The sequence below is a fragment of the Odocoileus virginianus genome, chromosome 30, assembly GCF_023699985.2.
Source record: "Odocoileus virginianus isolate 20LAN1187 ecotype Illinois chromosome 30, Ovbor_1.2, whole genome shotgun sequence".
In the NCBI taxonomy this organism is placed as follows: domain Eukaryota; kingdom Metazoa; phylum Chordata; class Mammalia; order Artiodactyla; family Cervidae; genus Odocoileus; species Odocoileus virginianus.
The window spans coordinates 18,815,522-18,833,654 of record NC_069703.1 but is presented as its reverse complement, the minus strand read 5'-3'; the positions used below and the strand labels follow the sequence as shown (position 1 = coordinate 18,833,654).

Here is an 18,133-nt window from a genome sequence, read left to right as displayed (position 1 = left end):
TTATCTTTTTTACTGGAGCTATTTTGGTAACTAGGAACACAATTAAATGTAGCAAAAGATGCCCCTGTGGTTCATATAGGAAATTTCAAGGGTTTTAGGAGCTCTGTGCCTGGTACAGTGGGCTTTCCTGGTGGCTCAGTAGTAAATAATCTGCCTGCCAATGCAGGAGACACAGGTTCAATCTGTGGGTTGGAAAGATCCCCTGGAGAAGGAAATGGCAGCCCCTTCCAGTATTCTTGCTTGGGAAATCCCATGGACAGAGGAGCCTGGCAGGCTATAGTCCATGATGTTGCAAAAGAGCTGGACACAATTTAGTGACTAAACAGCAACAACAACTGTGGACAAAGACCAAATGTATATTTCTTATAAATCACAATATTACATGTAGTATGTATTTAGTGAAAAGTTTTAATTTTTACTTAGTGAAAACTTAGGAATTCAAATGCCAGCTCAGTCACCAATTAGGTATGTAACTTTATACAAGTTTTATTTTGTGTTTGTTTAATTTACATAAGAAATAAAAGAGAACATTCTTTTAGTAACTGAGTAAGCAGTATGAAAGTGTGTAGAGTAAAATGTGAAAGTCCCCCTCTACCCTTTATTCCCAACCAAAAAACACAAAATCTTTTTCAGAGGTACTGTTTTTAGTTAACTTTCCTAATCTTTCTTTTTATGCATTTATGAAAATATTTGAATATAAGCTCAATAGAATTTTAAAAATGTAAATAGGATTGTGCTACACTTAAAGTGTCTTGAGGATCTTTGCATGTTAGTTGACATGTATAGCAGCTCCATAAGATTTTGTAATAAGATTTTGTAATTATGGAGCATCATAGTTAACTGATTTCCAGTTGATAAACACTGACTTTTTTCCTCATTTGGGCTATTACAAATATTGCTGCAGTTAACACTCACATATCCAGATTTGCAGGCACATGTGTGAATATTTTGTATATTTTGTAAGATAGGTCACTAGAGGTAAAATTGCCTTCTGAAAGAGTATATGCTTAAAAAAATTTGCAAATATTTTATCACATTGCTTTTGAAATTCCTCAGTGTACCTTTGCATCTGTGATGATACTTGGCAAAGGGCCCATCATGGATTCCTACACATACAGGTGGTTGTGATACAGGAAAGGAACTCTGAGCTTTGGGGAATTGACTGTGTATAACACCAGTACTTTTGCTTGGAGAATCCCAGGGACAGAAGCGCCTGGTGGGCTATCATCCATAGGGTTGCACAGAGTCAGACATGACTGAAGTGCCTTAGCATGCACATAGACAGCAGAAATGGGCCTGCTTTTTTCCCTGGGGAAACAGTACTGCTCCCTCAGGGTTGCTTGCTGCACACACAGTCCTGAGAAATGGCCTGGGTAAAAAGCATCCAGGGCCTTGCCTTCTTGGTACACCCCACAAGGGCATGTCGGTGTGCTCGGGAGCCTGGGCAGATTGTCTCTGCCAGCATCAGTGTTTTTTCTCTAGGTGCATCCAGTGCTATAAGCCAGAGACATGAATTGTTTTTGTCACCTTCTTCTCCTTTATTCATTTCATCACCAAATCCTTTAAATCTTGTCTCTTAAATATTTTTCAAATAATTCTACTTCTTTCTCTATTATCACCTCCCTAGGCTGTTATCTTCTACTTATATTACTACTTTGCCTTTTAACGATTATTCTTCCATCCACTCTTGCCCTCTTCCAACCTATTCTCCCACACTCCAGTCAAGAGGGAGCTTTTGAAAACACAGATATAATCATGCCACCTGATTGATGTAAAACCTTTTAGTGGTTTTCTTCTGCTCTTAGCATAGGTGTTGAAGTCTTTAACATTGCCAACAAGAATTTGTATTGTCTGGTAGTTTCCATATGTTCATTGTTAGTATATAGAAATACAGTTGCAATTGAACTTGGTATATTGACTTTGTATTCTATGACCTTGAACAGTCACTTGTTTTATTAGTGGTTTTTTAAGAGATTCTTTGGGATATTCTATATAGCCAATCAAGTTAGCTTTGAGCAGATACATTTTTATATCTTCTAATTCATGTGATTTTTTATTTCTTTCTTAACCTTGGTGTGCTATCCAAGACCTTCAGTGTGATGTTGAACAGGAATGGTGAGAGTGGACATCTTTGCCTTGTCTTGATGACAGAAACAAGATAATAGGAACAAAATAGTATTCCAGTTTTTCTTCATTAAGGATATGGCACTAGTGGTGTGTAGTTTTGTAGATGTCCTTAGCACGTTGAAGAAGTTTCCTTCTATCCCTGATGGTGAGCTTTTTTAAAAATAATGAATGGACACTGGATTTGGCCAGTGTATATATTTTCTATATCTGTTGAGAGAAACCACCTGTTTTTCTTTTTAGTTTTTTTATAGTGAATTATATTGATTAATTTTCAAAAGTCCTCTTTTAAAATTAAGCATCAGCTAATAAGTTTTTATTTTCTCTTGACTTTATTCCCTCCCCAGTTAATAAGTCTTAATTTTTTTGACTACTGTTTATTAATAAAGTCTCTCCTGTTAATCTGTTAATTTAGTATAGCTTTTTCCCATGACTCTTATCACTTCCATACAGCAGACTGTATGTTCTAATTATTTGTTTGTATATTTTGTCTTTTGCAGTGCCATATAAGTTTCTAGAACATGGTCTGAAATCAGGTAGGACTCTGTAAATATTTGTTGAATGAGGATATTTGCTTTCATAATCTAGGAAGGAAGGAAGAGGTACACAAATAAGAGGCGATACACCTTAGGAGAACTATCAACATAATTCTTTGCCAGCTCAAGATGGGAGAGATTAAGTTCATGTAACAAATTTCTTTTCCTTTTTCCTATCCTTTTCCAGATTTGAAAGAAGAAACATCTAGGAAAAGTTTTTTTAATGATGCACAAAATAAGAAGAATTCAATAAAAATGTGGTTTAGTCCTCGAAGTAAGAAAGTCAGATATACTGTGAATAAACTTTCAGTGCAAACCCAGCCTTCTGTGAAAAATGATGAAAATGCTCAGCAGACTTCCATGTACGAATTTGTCTCTCCGAGCCCTCCGGTGGAGGTTTCTGAGAGGCCTAAGAAGCCTTCCACAAAGTCTAGAAAAAAACAGAAAAAGAAAACTTTAGCTGAAGTCAACCAAAAATGGAATTTAGAGGCAGAAAAGAAAGATGGTGACCTTGACTCCAAAAAAGAAAGTAAGGAAAAGCTGGTGTCCTTCTGTAGCCAACCATCTGTGATTGCTAACCTGCCGATAAATGGTGAAATAGACTTACTAGCAAGTGGGTCCGTAACAGAATCTGAATGTTTCGGGGACTTGGCTGAAGTCTTTTTACCATTGGCTGAGCATATAGAGTCTCCAGAAATTGAGAGCAAGAATGAAGTGGTGACTCCTGAGAAGACAGTCTCTGCAAACTGTCTTCCGTCCGAGAAGTCCTTGCCATCAGGTCGTAATGGGACGCGTGGGCGTCACAACAGAGTTTCCAGTCCTGTTTCTAAGAGATGCAGAAGCAGCAGTCAGAGCACTGGTGGGAACTCTGCTAAGCAAACAGTGCTGCCAGAACACATGCCATCGCCTGGCCGTTCTTCACCATCTCCAGACAAACTTAAAGTTGGTGCCACGTTAAGGAGGAAAAGCATCACTATCCTGGATGAATCCATTAGCTTCTCACCGAGCACACCACCGTCTTCACTGAACAGTCCCAGTTACAGACGGCTGATGTGTAGTCCCTCAACAACGAAGCCGTGGCCCACCCGGCTTACCGCTGTGAAGAGAAACCGTCGAGGAGAGACTCTGCTCCATGTTGCTTCAATCAAGGTAGGATGCTCACTGTGAAACACAGCTTCCCAGTGAGACCCAGTATAAAATGGATTCTTTGGAGTTCGTGAAAAATGACGTGGTTACTAGGCTAATTAACCTGACCAAAAGTGGCACTTCCTATGAACCGGGGAAGCAAGAATTGATAGGGACTGGAACCCTACCTCAGAGCAGGGGCCCTGGGGCCAGAGGAGCGTGACCTTGCAGGAGAAAACCAGTATTTCCATATTTCAGCTTCAACTTTGCCAAGTGCTTTTGCTTTTTTCTATTCCATAGTGGTTTTGCTTGGGCTTCCCTCATAGCTCAGTTGGTAAAGAATCCGCCTGAAATGCAGGAGACTTTGGTTCGATTCCTGGGTCAGGAAGATCCCCTGAAGACAGGAAAGGCTTCCCACTCCAGTATTCTGGCCTGGAGAGTCCCATGTGTCATCCATGGGGTCGCAAAGAGTTGGACATGACTGAATGGCTTTCACTTTTCACTTTCAATGGTTTTGTTAAGTTTTCTCCATTTTGTTTACCCATTCTTCTCACGCTTCATGGATATAGACACACCATTGGCACATGTCTTTTACCCAGCTCTGAGCTCAGGGCAGTTCTAGAAGGCATGAGCTTCTCTCTGTTTGACCCTCCTAGAGGGCCCGTGCCGAGTCCGGGAGGTCACACCACGTGGCTTGTGCATTCCTCCAATGACTGGAAATTTGAGTGTCGTGAATGACTCCTGTGGTTCACCACAGAGGGACTTCTCTGGGCCCCACAGCCAACCCGCTCCTTTCAATAGCCCGTTCTTTATGAGTTATGTCTGTTTATTGCCTCTCCACCTCGGAAGTGGCAGTACTTGTCTTTTGGAAGCCACCTCTCCTGCTGCCCTTGCGGTGCCCTTGCAGTGTTGCGCCTGGACCGTGACGCGGTGCTGGACACTGAGGGGGCACTCGGCCGTGCAGCTGTGTAGACTGTGGTTTGTGAGTCCAGGCAGGTGTTATGCAGTGATCATAGGGAAAAGATTGGCACTGAATTAGGATAGCTTTTGTGATCTTACAGTAAATTCACTGGGAAACTGTTAGGTCTTTTGCATGGGTAGAGAACTTCGGGAGGTCTGGAAAGAACCCCTCAAGACCCATGAGCATGAAGGTGGTGAGCATCATAAAATGTTTGGGAGGAACATGGAGTCGGCTGAGTCCAGATATATTCTTTCTGTGTAGAAAGGAAAAAACACAAAAATGAGTTTCTTCTAATGCTTTTGTTTTCTTGTTTATCTTCTAATAAATGATGGATGTAGAATACTCTTTGTCTGATTCCCCTGTAAGATGGCTATTTTCTAGGCAATCCATATACTTTGAACAACTTGAATTTTTGGAGTTGGCTCTAGGTCCATTTTAGTCTGATTTTTGCAAGGTATGGTTTTAAAAAATCAGACTTTATTTTTTGTCTTCTTTGTTTTATTTATATATATATGTGTGTGTGTGTGTTCGTGTATGTATTACAGTAGGTATAACAGTATTAACATTATAATGTTATTAATGCTTTATAGATATAAGTAGCTAGCATAGTAATCAATTTCCTTTGTTCATTTTTCTAGCTAGTACATGAATGTAGACTGCTTTAATTTCTACATTCTGCTTTCGGGGAATTATTTTCTGCCCACCAGTTAAGCATCCACTTACTTTGGTAGAGAATTTTTCTTTCAATCATAAGAATCATTTGTCTTATTAGTGGGGATCTCTAGGACCTAGAGTCCAGGCCATGGTTCGGCAAACTCTTTATTAAAGGAGAAATTAAAGCAAATATTTTCAGCTCTGTAGTAACATGGTCTTAACTATTCAACTCTATTTTAGTGCCAGAGTAGTCATAGACAATATTGTAAACCAGTAAAGCTCTGCACACAAAGTCGGGTATCAAGCCTTCAGGCCATAATTTATCTATGCTCAGCCTGGGCCATGAGAAAAAGCCCAGGGGAATCTTAAAGCAGGAAAATATGGTGGTATGATGCTGTCTTGGTGAATTTTCTCCATTGATAATGTTCAAGATTGCTTTAAAGCAAGTTTTGTCAGATTGTCATTTTACTTAGAAATTATAATGCCAGAGCTAGAATTTTGATTCTCTGCAACTTATCAGATACTGTTTTGTCACTCACTGGCAGATTCTGATACAGTACCTTTAAGAAAAGTTAATTGATTTCTATTGTTTTTTAAGTACCTATTTAACAGTAATGTTCTTTGAAAAATTTTTTGTAAGTAGAATGTATGCTCCCGTCTTAGCTTGATTTTAATAGTCAAAACAAGTACTTGAAGAAAAATCAAAGGATTTATCAGTATATTTATCTTTTTATAATAGTATTCATTTCACTTACTATCTTGATTTTTTTGTTTGCAACCCAGAATGAATAATCCATGCATACTTGAAAACCGATTGCTGTGGTTCTGCTGTCTTGTTTATGCTGCCTATCCACCTACTTCAGAAAAGGATTCGAGGTGATCCTAAAGTTAAAACTATAGTTGACCCTTGAACAAGGCAGGGGTTAGGAGGGCTGACCTCCACACAGTCAAAATCCACGTGTAACTTGGGACTCTTTAAAAAGTTAATAGCCTTCTATTGACTAAAAGCCCTTACTGGTAGTATAAACAGTCAATGAATACATATTTTCTATATTATAAGTATTATATGCTGTATTCTTACAATAAAGGAAGCTAGAAGTGAAAGTTGCTCAGTTGTGTCTGACTCTTTGCGACCCCATGGACTATACAGTCTATGGAATTCTCCAGGCCAGAATACTGGAGTGGGTAGCCATTCCCTTCTCCAGGGCATCTTCCCAGCCCAGGGATCGAACCCAGGTCTCCCGCATTGCAGGTGGATTCTTTACCAGCTGAACGACAAGAGAATACCAAGGAAGCTAGAGATACATGTTAATTAAGAAAATCATAAGGAAAACATTTATGATACTGTACTGCTTTTATACAATACAAAATAACATTATGTCATCTGTTTATGAGATGAGTAGTCTGTCAGTACATAAATCAGTGCTGTCTTGTATGATATAAAATAGTGTACTTGGTATATGCAGTACTAACACTAGACATAAAAAATGAAAAGATATTGTGAAAAAGAAATTCATATTTATTAGCAGGTATAACGATTCATGCGTTGATAGTGAAGCAGCAGTGTGATTGCTTTATGGTAGACTAGTGTAACTGATACAGTTGCATCACTGTAGCCTAGTCTATACTCTGTAAGTGAATCATAAGATTTTTATAGCCTACAGTGTCATACTCATAATACACTATTGGAAATATTGTTACATTTTTTAAAAAATGACTTACCTGCGATGATAGACTGATGTGCAGTTTCTCCAGTTGCAAGAGAGAGGCATACTGTACAGAGAGGCATCTTGTATGGTAGTGTAGTTCTTTGAGAGCAAAATTATAAAAGTGTAAGAATACTAATGCATTATTAATTTAATTTAAATATCACTGTAGATCAGGGTAAGGATCAACTGTTATCTACATATATTTTATGCATTCATGACATACCTAACTTTTCTTAATTTTTTTTGACAGTTCTATGCTACCTGGTGTGTCTGCAAGTTCTTTCAAAGTGTCACAAACTTCAAAATTTTTTCAAGTATATTTATGGAAAAAAATGTGTGTTTGAGTGGACCCATGCAGTTCAAATCTGTGTTATTCAAGGGTCAGTTATACGATAATATGGAACAAAGAGCAGGGAAAAGGAAAGAGTTACAGCAGCCGAGTGATGAATACAGATCTGATGACACTGCAGGTCGACAGAACAGATGAAGTGTTTTGCTGTCAGAGATAGATTTTGTTGTTGTTATTATTTTCTCCAGAAACATCTTGTAAACGTGCAGCGCCCACATTTTCCTTGTTTCCGTCAGATCCTAAGTGTGCGCTGTTGTACTTTGGACACCTGGTGGATGTTCTGAGGTCTGAGAATCCCATAGTCGTTCTACTCTTCTGTTGGGCTGGTTAGCATCCCTTGCTACAGTGATGGCTTTAGAGAAGGACATTTGAGCTTGACCACATCGTTACTGAAATTCTTTAATGTCCTACCCCATAGCTACTTCTGGGCACCTTTTGTTGGCCGTAGCTGTCACCCTAGTGGAAGCTACTTGTGCTTTCCTGTCCTAGCCACTTGAAATAGTTTCCTGTTGCTGTCATGGCTAGTAACCACAAATTTAGTGAGTTAAACAAGGTAAATTAATTTTCTCACAGTTTTCTAGGTCAGAGTCTGGTATGAGTCTCATCAGACTATAATCAGTTCATCGGCTGTGTTATTTTCTGGAGGCATTAAGAGAGAACCCATTTCCTTGCTTATCTGGGTTATTTGCAGGAACTGTATACTTCCTTGTGGTTGTAGGACTGAGATCCTGTTTTCTTGCTGGCTTATAGCTAAGAGCTCTTCTCAGGTTCTAGAGACTCACATTCCTGGGTATGTGGCCCTTTTCCTCTGTCTTCAAGCTGGCACCAACAGTACCTAATCGCTAAAAGGAGAAATTTTAGGTACCTGGTTAGTTCATTTATGTGTAAAAGCTTAAACCTTTTTGGGTGTTGCTGTGTGTATGTACTCAGTCTTGTCCGACTCTTTGTGACCCCATGGACGGTAGCCCACTAGGCTTCTTTGTCCATGGGATTCTCCAGGCAAAATGACTGGAATGGTTTGCCATTTCCTACTCCAGGGAATTTTTCCGACCCAGGGATTGAACCCACATCTCTTGCATCTACTGCACTGGCAGGGACTTTCTTTACAGCTAATGCCACCTTCGGTAGGTCATTATTATTGTACTTAACTGTACTGTCCTCTACTATTTTTATACAGATATTTATTCTAAACAGCTTACCTTTAAAAGGAAAAAGTTTTGTGTGTGAGAGTATTTGTTTTTGAAAAGTTAACTTATATTGATGCCATATGCATGAATACGTGAAGAATATTTCCTTTGAATGAAAGGTTAGCAATAAGAAGATTCAATGTGACACATGTTCCCTTTAAGGTATTATTTGAAAACATCAAGTCTGTTTAAAAATTTTTGTAAGCCTTGGTAAATACTGTTTCCTCTGATGATTTTTCCTCCTTCTGTGGTTTAAGAGAATCTCAATTATTCTTGTAAGTTGTGAGAAGCCTAGAAGTGAGTTCTTATTACTCAGAAAATATTCTGTTTGAGAAGAAAGTAATTTCAAGAAATCAGAAGCAGAAGTTAATTTCTTTCCTGGAAACTATATATTGGTTCAAGCTTACCTCGTTGCTGTGGATGCTATCTAATTATCATAATTTTATTTATGTGCATGACATTACATCTACATAAAGGAGAAGGAGAAAATATGACAAACTTTTCAAAACTAGGGAGGAAAAAACAGACTGAGTATAAAAAACAAGCAATTTGTAAATCAACTATACATTTCAGGGTTCAGTTCAGTCGCTCAGTCATGTCCGACTCTTTGCAAACCCATGAAGCGCAGCACGATAGGCCTCCCTTGTCCATCACCAACTCCTGTAGTTTATCCAAACTCATGTCCATTGAGTCGGTGATGCCATCCAACCATCTCATCCTCTGTAGTCCCCTTCTCCTCCTGCTTCAATCTTTCCCAGCATCAGGGTCTTTTCCAGTGAGACAGCTCTTCGCATCAGGTGGCCAAAGTATTGGAGTTTCAGCTTCAACATCAGTCCTTCCAATGAACACCCAGGACTGATCTCCTTTAGGATGGACTGGTTGGATCTCCTTGCAGTCCAAGGGACTCTCAAGAGTCTTCTCCAATACCACAGTTCAAAAGCATCAGTTCTTCTGCACTCAGCTTTCTTTATAGTTCAACTCTCACATCCATACATGACCACTGGAAAAACCATAGCCTTGACCAGACGGACCTTTGTTGACACAGTAGTGTCTCTGCTTTCTAATATGCTGTCTAGGTTGGTCATTAACGTTCCTTCCAAGGAGTAAGCGTCTTTTAATTTCATGGCTGCAATCACCATCTGCAGTGATTTTGGAGCCCCCCAAAATAAAGTCAGCCACTGTTTCCCCATCTATTTGCCATGAAGTGATGGGACCAGATGCCATGATCTTAGTTTTCTGAATGTTGAGCTTTAAGCCAACTTTTCCACTCTACTCTTTCACTTTCATCAAGAGGCTCTTTAGTTCTTCACTTTCTGCCATAAGGGTGGTGTCATCTGCAAATCTGAGGTTATTGATATTTCTCCTGGCAATCTTGATTGCAGCTTGTGCTTCTTCCAGCCCAGCATTTCTCATGATGTACTCTGCATATAAGTTAAATAAGCAGGGTGACCATATACAGCCTTGACATACTCCTTTTCCTATTTGGAACCAGTCTGTTGTTCCATGTCCAGTTCTAATTGTTGCCTCCTGACCTGCATACAGGTTTCTCAAGAGGCAGGTCAGGTGGTCTGGTATTCCCATTTCTTTCAGGTTTTTCCACAGTTTATTGTGATCCACACAGTCAAAGGCTTTGGCATAGTCAATAAAGCAGAAATAGATGTTTTTCTGGAACTCTCTTGCTTTTTTGATGATCCAGCAGATGTTGACAATTTGATCTCTGGTTCCTCTGCCTTTTCTAAAACCAGCTTGAACATCTGGAAGTTCACAGTTCACGTATTGTTGAAGCCTGGCTTGGAGAATTTTGAGTAATACTTTACTAGCGTGTGAGATGAGTTCAACTGTGCAGTAGTTTGAACATTCTTTGGCATTTCCTTTCTGTGGGATTGGAATGAAAACTGACCTTTTCCAGTCCTGTGGCCACTGCTGAGTTTTCCCATTTTGCTGGCATATTGAATGCAACACTTTCACAGCATCATCTTTTAGGATTTGAAATAGCTCAACTGGAATTCCATCACCTCCACTAGCTTTGTTTGTACATTTCAGGGTAGTCTAGGGGTAAAATGTTAACAGAAGACACCTTTGATAATATGAAGAGGTGACTTCAAAGAAAACTACCACCGGCTAGCGACTTTAAAAGAGATTTTGCTTTTAGTTTCCAAATTTTCACTCTAAGTGTCTACATAACTTCCATATGACTCTTCTATTCCACAGTTGTGTTTATATTATTTTACAGGCTTCTTTAAGTTAATATGTTTTTGTGATTGCTGTGTAGAATTAGATTGAGGATATTTTTGGGAAGGTTTTTGTGTATTTTTTGTGGATACGTTCATTTTGAAGGTTGGGAATGTGTGTGGTTCTGGCGGTTCATCTGCCCCAGTATTCATGGGATTCTTTAAAAAAAATCAAATTTGTATTTTTTTTTCTCCCAATTATTTTTATTAGTTGGAGGCTAATTACTTTACAATATTGTAGTGGTTTTTGCCATACATTGACATGAATCAGCCATGGATTTACATGTATTCCCCATCCTGAACCCCCCTCCTACCTCCCTCCCCATCAAATTTGTATCTTGACAGATGTTCCTGAGCTCATTTGGAACTGACTTAAACATAGTGCAAAAGTAGCTAAATGTATGCTAACTTGCACCAGAAGTGTAGAATTGCTGCTCTGAGGAACTATGGGAAATAATTTTTTATTGGACATAGGGCAACCGATTTGAAACATGTAGAGTGCTTTCTTTTTAGGCCCATTGAATATTTAAGGTCTTTTTGGTAATTTAGGAACTTAAAAATATACATTGCATGAAGATTTGTTTTTGCTTTTTTCTTTTAGCAAACTGAGTGAGCTACCATCTTAAGATTTCCTGTATTTGAGAGGTAGTGTGAAACAGCCCAGTAAAAGCAAATGTTACTGTCTTGAGGGGATTTAGTGACTTCTGCATTTTCCAACCAATACAGAATAGCTTATTTCATAGGAGTTGGGGCTTCTTGTTGTAGGAGAGAGATTTCCTTTTCCCTAAAGAAGCTCTTCTCAAAATACAACATTGGCATATAACTTTTATCACATGTAACTTTTCTTTATTCAGCATTTCAGAGTAAGCTGCCACTTTTTTTTTTTTTTTTTTTTTGAGAAAATAAGCCTTGCCTTTGCCTGAAAAATAACTTTGAGAAATTAAGGTGAATATGATCACTCAGTCAGCTAGAGCCAGACATCCTGGAATGTGAAGTCAAGTGGGCCTTAGGAAGCATCACTACGAACAAAGCTAGTGGAGGTGATGGAATTCCAGTTGGGCTATTTCAAATACTAAAAGATGATGCTGTGAAAGTGCTGCACTCAATATTCCAGCAAACTGGGAAAACTCAGCAGTGGCCACAGGACTGGAAAAGGTCAATTTTCATTCCAATCCCAAAGAACGGCAGTGCCAAAGAATGCTCAAACTACTGCACAATTGCACTCATCTCACATGCTAACAAAGTAATGCTCAAAATTCTCCAAGTCAGGCTTCAACAGTACGTGAACCATGAACTTCCAGATGTCCAAGCTGGATTTAGAAAAGGCAGAGGAACCAGGGATCAAATTGCCAACATCCACTGGATCATCAAAAAAGCAACAGAGTTCCAGAAAAACATCTATTTCTGCTTTATTGACTATGCCAAAGCCTTTGAGTGTGTGGATCATGACAAACTGTGGAAAATTCTTCAAGAGATGGGAATACCAGATCACCTGACCTGCCTCTTGAGAAGGAAGCAACAGTTAGAACTGGACATGGAACAACATCTGGTTCCAAGTAGGAAAAGGAGTACGTCAAGGCTGTATATGGTCACCCTGCTTATTTAACTTATATGCAGAGTACATCATGAGAAACGCTGGGCTGGAGGAAGCACAAGCTGCAATCAAGATTGCCGGGAGAAATATCAATAACCTCAGATGTGCAGATGACACCACCCTTATGGCAGAAAGTGAAGAACTAAAGAGCCTCTTGATGAAAGTGAAAGAGTAGAGTGGAAAAGTTGGCTTAAAGCTCAACATTCAGAAAACTAAGATCATGGCATCTGGTCCCAGCATTCATGGCAAATAGATGGGGAAACAGTGGCTGACTTTATTTTGGGGGGTGCAGCCATGAAATTAAAAGACGCTTACTCCTTGGAAGGAACGTTAATGACCAACCTAGACAGCATATTAGAAAGCAGAGACACCTATATGCAAAACAGAAAAAGAGACTCAGATGTATGGAACAGACTTGTGGACTCTGGGAGAAGGCGAGGGTGGGATGTTTCAAGAGAACAGCATTGAAACATGTATATTATCTAGGGTGAAACGGATAACCAGCTCAGGTTGGGTACATGAGACAAGTGCTCGGGCCTGGTGCACTGGGAAGACCCAGAGGGATCGGGTGGAGAGGGAGGTGGGAGGGGGGACTGGGATGGGGAATACATGTAAAGCCATGGCTAATTCATATCAATGTATAACAAAAACTACTGTAATGATGTAAAGTAATTAGCCTCCAACTAATAAAAACTAAAAAAAAAAAAAAAAAAGAAAGCAGAGACACTACTGTGTCAACAAAGGTCCGTCTGGTCAAGGCTATGGTTTTTCCAGTGGTCATGTATGGATGTGAGAGTTGAACTATAAAGAAAGCTGAGTGCAGAAGAATTGATGCTTTTGAACTGTGGTATTGGAGAAGACTCTTGAGAGTCCCTTGGACTGCAAGGAGATCCAACCAGTCCATCCTAAAGGAGATCAGTCCTGGGTGTTCATTGGAAGGACTGATGTTGAAGCTGAAACTCCAATACTTTGGCCCGCTGATGCGATGAGCTGACTCATTTGAAATGACCCTGATGCTGGGAAAGATTGAAGCAGGAGGAGAAGGGGACAACAGAGGATGAGGTGGTTGGATGGCATCACCGACTCAATGGATATGGGTTTGGGTGGACTCCAGGAGTTGGTGATGGACAGGGAGGCCTGGCGTGCTGCGGTTCATGGGGTCAGAAAGAGTCAGACACGACTGAGTGACTGAATTGAACTGAAACTAAATTAATGTCTTGATGATCAGTGGATTAGCTATGAATAAGACAGCAATTTTGGGTTTAACATTGGCTTCAACAAGATGCCCTCTTGGCTTTAATTTTGTTTTAAATGATAATCAGAAATCATTTTCTTGTTTCCTCAAAAAGGATGTTTTTAACAAATGAAATGGTGACTTTCAAAACTCATTGTGATAAGATGAACTTTCACTACTCTCCTTGGTATTTTGGAATGAATTTTGATACAGGTTGCCTATAGCAGAGATATTGGACTCTATTCAGAGATGGACTACATGAGTTTGAGTTGATATCTCAGAACAATCCATGCATGAGTAACTTATTATTTATTGACTCATGAGCAATGGGCATAGAGCAGATTTGAATTTTATCTTGAAGACAAAAATCTTAAAGAAAAAATAGAAAATCATGAGTTTTTTTTTTTTTCTTTCCTTGGTGATTTTTAATTGTACTTTCTCATTGTTCTACTAGGGCGACATCCCTTCTGTTGAATACCTCTTACAATGTGGAAGCGATCCAAATGTTAAAGACCATGCTGGATGGACACCATTGGTAGTTTTCTTCTTTTTTTTTTATTATCTTCCTTTTATGGTTTATAGTTACTATAGTTATGTAGGTGTCTATATTACCCTCTGCTGTATATATATATACATATATATACATATATATATATATATAGTGTCTTTTTAATCTGAAGAACTCATGTTTTAAACAAATAAGGGTAAACGTCATGTTTCATCTAGCTTTTCAGTTGTGACAGGTGAAAAACTGCCTACCTTTTGACCTTAAATCTAGATTTAAGAATCTGGTTCCATTATATTGCTGAATTTAGCTCATGTATGGAAAGCTAACTGCTACAACAGACATCAGGCTCTATTCTGCAGCACTGCATGTCATTGGAACCACAGTTTTCAGGAAAAAGAAGTCAAGAACCGGGTGGAGGAATGTAGCACACGGCAGCGGTTCTTACTGAGCGTCTGTCTTGGCCTCACTTATACCCTGTCCGGTTACAGACACACAGAGGTAGTAGAAATCTTTGCTCACATTAAACACTTTTTAAAGTCTTTGCTTTTCATTGCTACAAATACAATGTGAAGAACAGAAAAGAATGGCACAGGTACGTGGAAACAAGTGCTGAGTGGACCATGAGGACAGTTAGCACGTGGTTTGAATACAGCCATAGAATATCAAGAGATGGGATGGATACCCTTATTCTGTGAACTGTAAATTGGAAGAAATGGAGAGATTCTCCTTAGACCAGGTGCAAAAAAGGTTTTAAACTTGTCTACAGTGACTTCTCCCTGCAATTTTTTAAGCTGGGAGTGATTATTCTGGATTAGAGTCACTTTGTTGTTTGCACTCCACAGACAGTCAGTCTAACGTTTTCAAAGAAAGGTTAATTTTTCTTTTAAGCAACTGAGGCAAACTTTAATGAAAATTGGTGAATGATTTAGGGGACATGAGACCTAATTTGGAGTCCTTTCTCTTAGAAATAGACCTCCCAGCATTCAGTGTGGTGTTTTGCCTATTAAGATTTGAAGGTATGTACTTAAAAGGCATGGTATGCCAGAGATTTCTTAGAATACAACGCAGGGGCATCGTTAGGAGATCATTAAACATAAGGAAGGTTTGCAGTGTGAAGCATCTTTGAACATTCCAACATATTACCAGTTATGTCATTCAGTACGTTCCTTCTCAGCACCTCCTCTGTGTTACATCTATTGTCACTGACACCAGCCATACAATATCTGTAGCTTCCACAACTAGAGAGGCTTGTCTCATCAATTCTCATTCTAGGATATTCACTTTGCTGGGTGCTTACGTACATATGCGGTGCTTACGTACATATGCGCCGCTTAGCTTATAGCTAAGCACTTGATTTAGTGAATACTATTCAGCCTTGAAGGATTTCAGATTTTATGCATGATCTGGTTTTGAAATATTTTCTATGTTTTTTTTCCCCCCTCGTTTTAAATTTCTTGCTATAGAGCAATTTAGGAACTGTAATTGGAGTAAAGCTACGTTTTTTTCCCAGTAAAGAGCGTTTGACCCAAGGCTCAGATGAGAAAAATCTTTTTTATGAATTGCATAAATCTTGATTGCAGCCTGTCTTACCTTAAAGACTATTAAGAATGGTTTTACTCTGTCTATAATTTACGGTCTGTATGAGTATTTAGGTAAGAACCAATTTTCTGACTGAGGTTCATATTTTATTTTTCTGAAGTGTGGTTTTGTTATGATATTATTCATTGGTCTTCCTCATTACTCTTCTGACTCTCCTTTAATCAGCATGAAGCCTGCAATCACGGGCACCTGAAGGTGGTGGAATTGCTGCTCCAGCACAAGGCATTGGTGAATACCACTGGGTATCAGAACGACTCACCTCTTCATGACGCAGTGAAGAATGGGCATGTGGACATTGTCAAGCTGCTACTCGCCTATGGAGCCTCCAGGGAGGCAGTGTAAGTAGTTCACCTTAAAGCCTATTTTTTTTCTGCTGACTTTTTATTGAAACAAGGCATTTGATGAAGCAGAGACTTTACTACCTAAGTTGATGACTGTTTCTTTTCTTTTTCACAACTATATTTAGATGTGGTCAATATATTCTAGACTTAAAATCAACATTCATGCCCTTTTCCTTTCTAATTCTTATATGTCAAAGGGAGGTATACACTTTTAATTCAGAAACAGTTTTCAGACTAATTTTGGAAGCTTCAAGTTTCTGGAAAAAGTCATTCAGTTTTTCTATTATATAGATTGATTCATACTTATTAATAAGGCAAGAATTAGAAGCCTGTAAATAACTATTTTGGATGCTCCCCAATACTTTAAAATTGTAAATCTTCTGTTCGTTTTCTTCTTTTCCTGAATATTTAGTATAACTACATTTAAAATATGTAAGAATTCAGATGTTAGGCAAGTGCAGTCAAATTATATTCTTAGATTTTTCACATCATTCAAGTGAACCTCCAAGTAAATCGTTTTCCGGTATTGGAGCACAGAGACTCATCAGTGAATGCTGGCGGTTGCATTTTAAAGTCGCTGTTGTCATGAGTGTCACAAGTAAATGCTGTATGTGGATTTTATATCTGTAGTCTCTAACTTGGTTCATGTCTCCCTATATATTATTTTACTCTTTTTACTTAATGAAGTAGTTGAAATAAAAATGTAAGAATTGCCTCTCTGTTTACCCATTACTGCTGCAGGTTTGGAAGTAGCACACAAAAGTCAGGACTTGCTCTGTTTACAGAAGGAAATAAAGATTACAAAATGCAGATCTTCTAGGTTTCAATTTTTTTAAAAATAGGTAATCATATAATGTAGTTGAAAGATAAATAATAATTCAGGAATCTACCATACCTTGGTGCTGTTAGTTTTGATGTTTTTAATGTCCCATTATTGATAAGATGGTTGGGGCAAACTCAGAAAATACGTATCTTCTATTTTTAAAATTTTTCTGTTTTTTTTTTTTAAGTTTTTTACACACACATGTCACATACATGTGTATTACAATAGGCCGCGTGTGTGTATGTATACATATTTACATGTCTAACAGGTATGACCCTCTCGTGGGGATAGCGATCCATTTGGTAGAGCAGGTGGTTGCTTTGTTCAGGTAACACAGAATAGTTCCTGTTTGTGGGTGCTTAAATCAGCCATGACTGCTCTAACGAATGGAGCACTGGTCAGGGTGTCTGGGATTCCAGCTTTTATTTGTGACTCCATTATTGCCTTTATAGCTTCAGTTAGGGTAGTTTCTGTGCCTTGGTGTCCTCACCTATAAAACATGGGTGATGCCTGCTGCTTTTCTACTTCTTCAGAGTATAGTGGGGATTAATGAGCCAAAACACAGGGTCTATCATGTGGTTTGTACACCATGATTCTTCACTCCACTGTGAAGGTGTGGGTCTAAGACCGTAAGCAGGTCTGTTTTCAGAGGTGCGTTCTCAGATGGCTGTGTGGGTCCCATTAGGGTTATGGGGTGAAGCAGCAGGTGTAGGTACACCACTTGCCCGTTACTGTCCAGTAAATCTTTCTTTCTGCACTGATGGAAATGCTCTGTAACAGTTGTGGGCACTCAGTAGCCATTGGGCATCTCTTATTATTCAGCAGTTGAAATGGACCTGTTGCTACTGAGGAAATACATTTTAAAATATATTTTAATTAATTTAAATAGTCACATACGCCAGATGGTTACTGCATTGGAGAGCTGGTTGGTACAGTTTGGATATAGTAGGGAAGGCAGGTTTATTTGGTGACTGACGTCAGGAATGATTTTGGGTAGAGGATACTAAGGCAACTGTAGGACAATTGCAAGAGTTGATCTCATTTAAGGTGTAACAGACCGGGAGCTATTACTAAACATCATTATTCCTTCTGTTCTGGACTGTGGGTCATCAGACTTAATTATTTTCTGTACTTTTTGGTTTCTGTTTTATCTTGTGA

The 18,133-nt window shown here is 38.9% G+C and overlaps 1 protein-coding gene across 2 annotated transcripts in view; it reads left to right on the top strand.

The window, feature by feature from the left end:
- BARD1 (BRCA1 associated RING domain 1) overlaps positions 1-18,133 on the top strand; it is an 81,787-nt gene that overhangs the window by 28,197 nt on the left and 35,457 nt on the right. For both annotated transcript variants that reach the window (XM_070458613.1, XM_070458614.1), the window contains exons 4-6: positions 2,848-3,809; positions 14,159-14,239; positions 15,977-16,149. In XM_070458613.1, the coding sequence (XP_070314714.1) occupies positions 2,848-3,809; positions 14,159-14,239; positions 15,977-16,149 (1,216 nt within the window). The remainder of the gene's footprint in view (positions 1-2,847; positions 3,810-14,158; positions 14,240-15,976; positions 16,150-18,133) is intronic.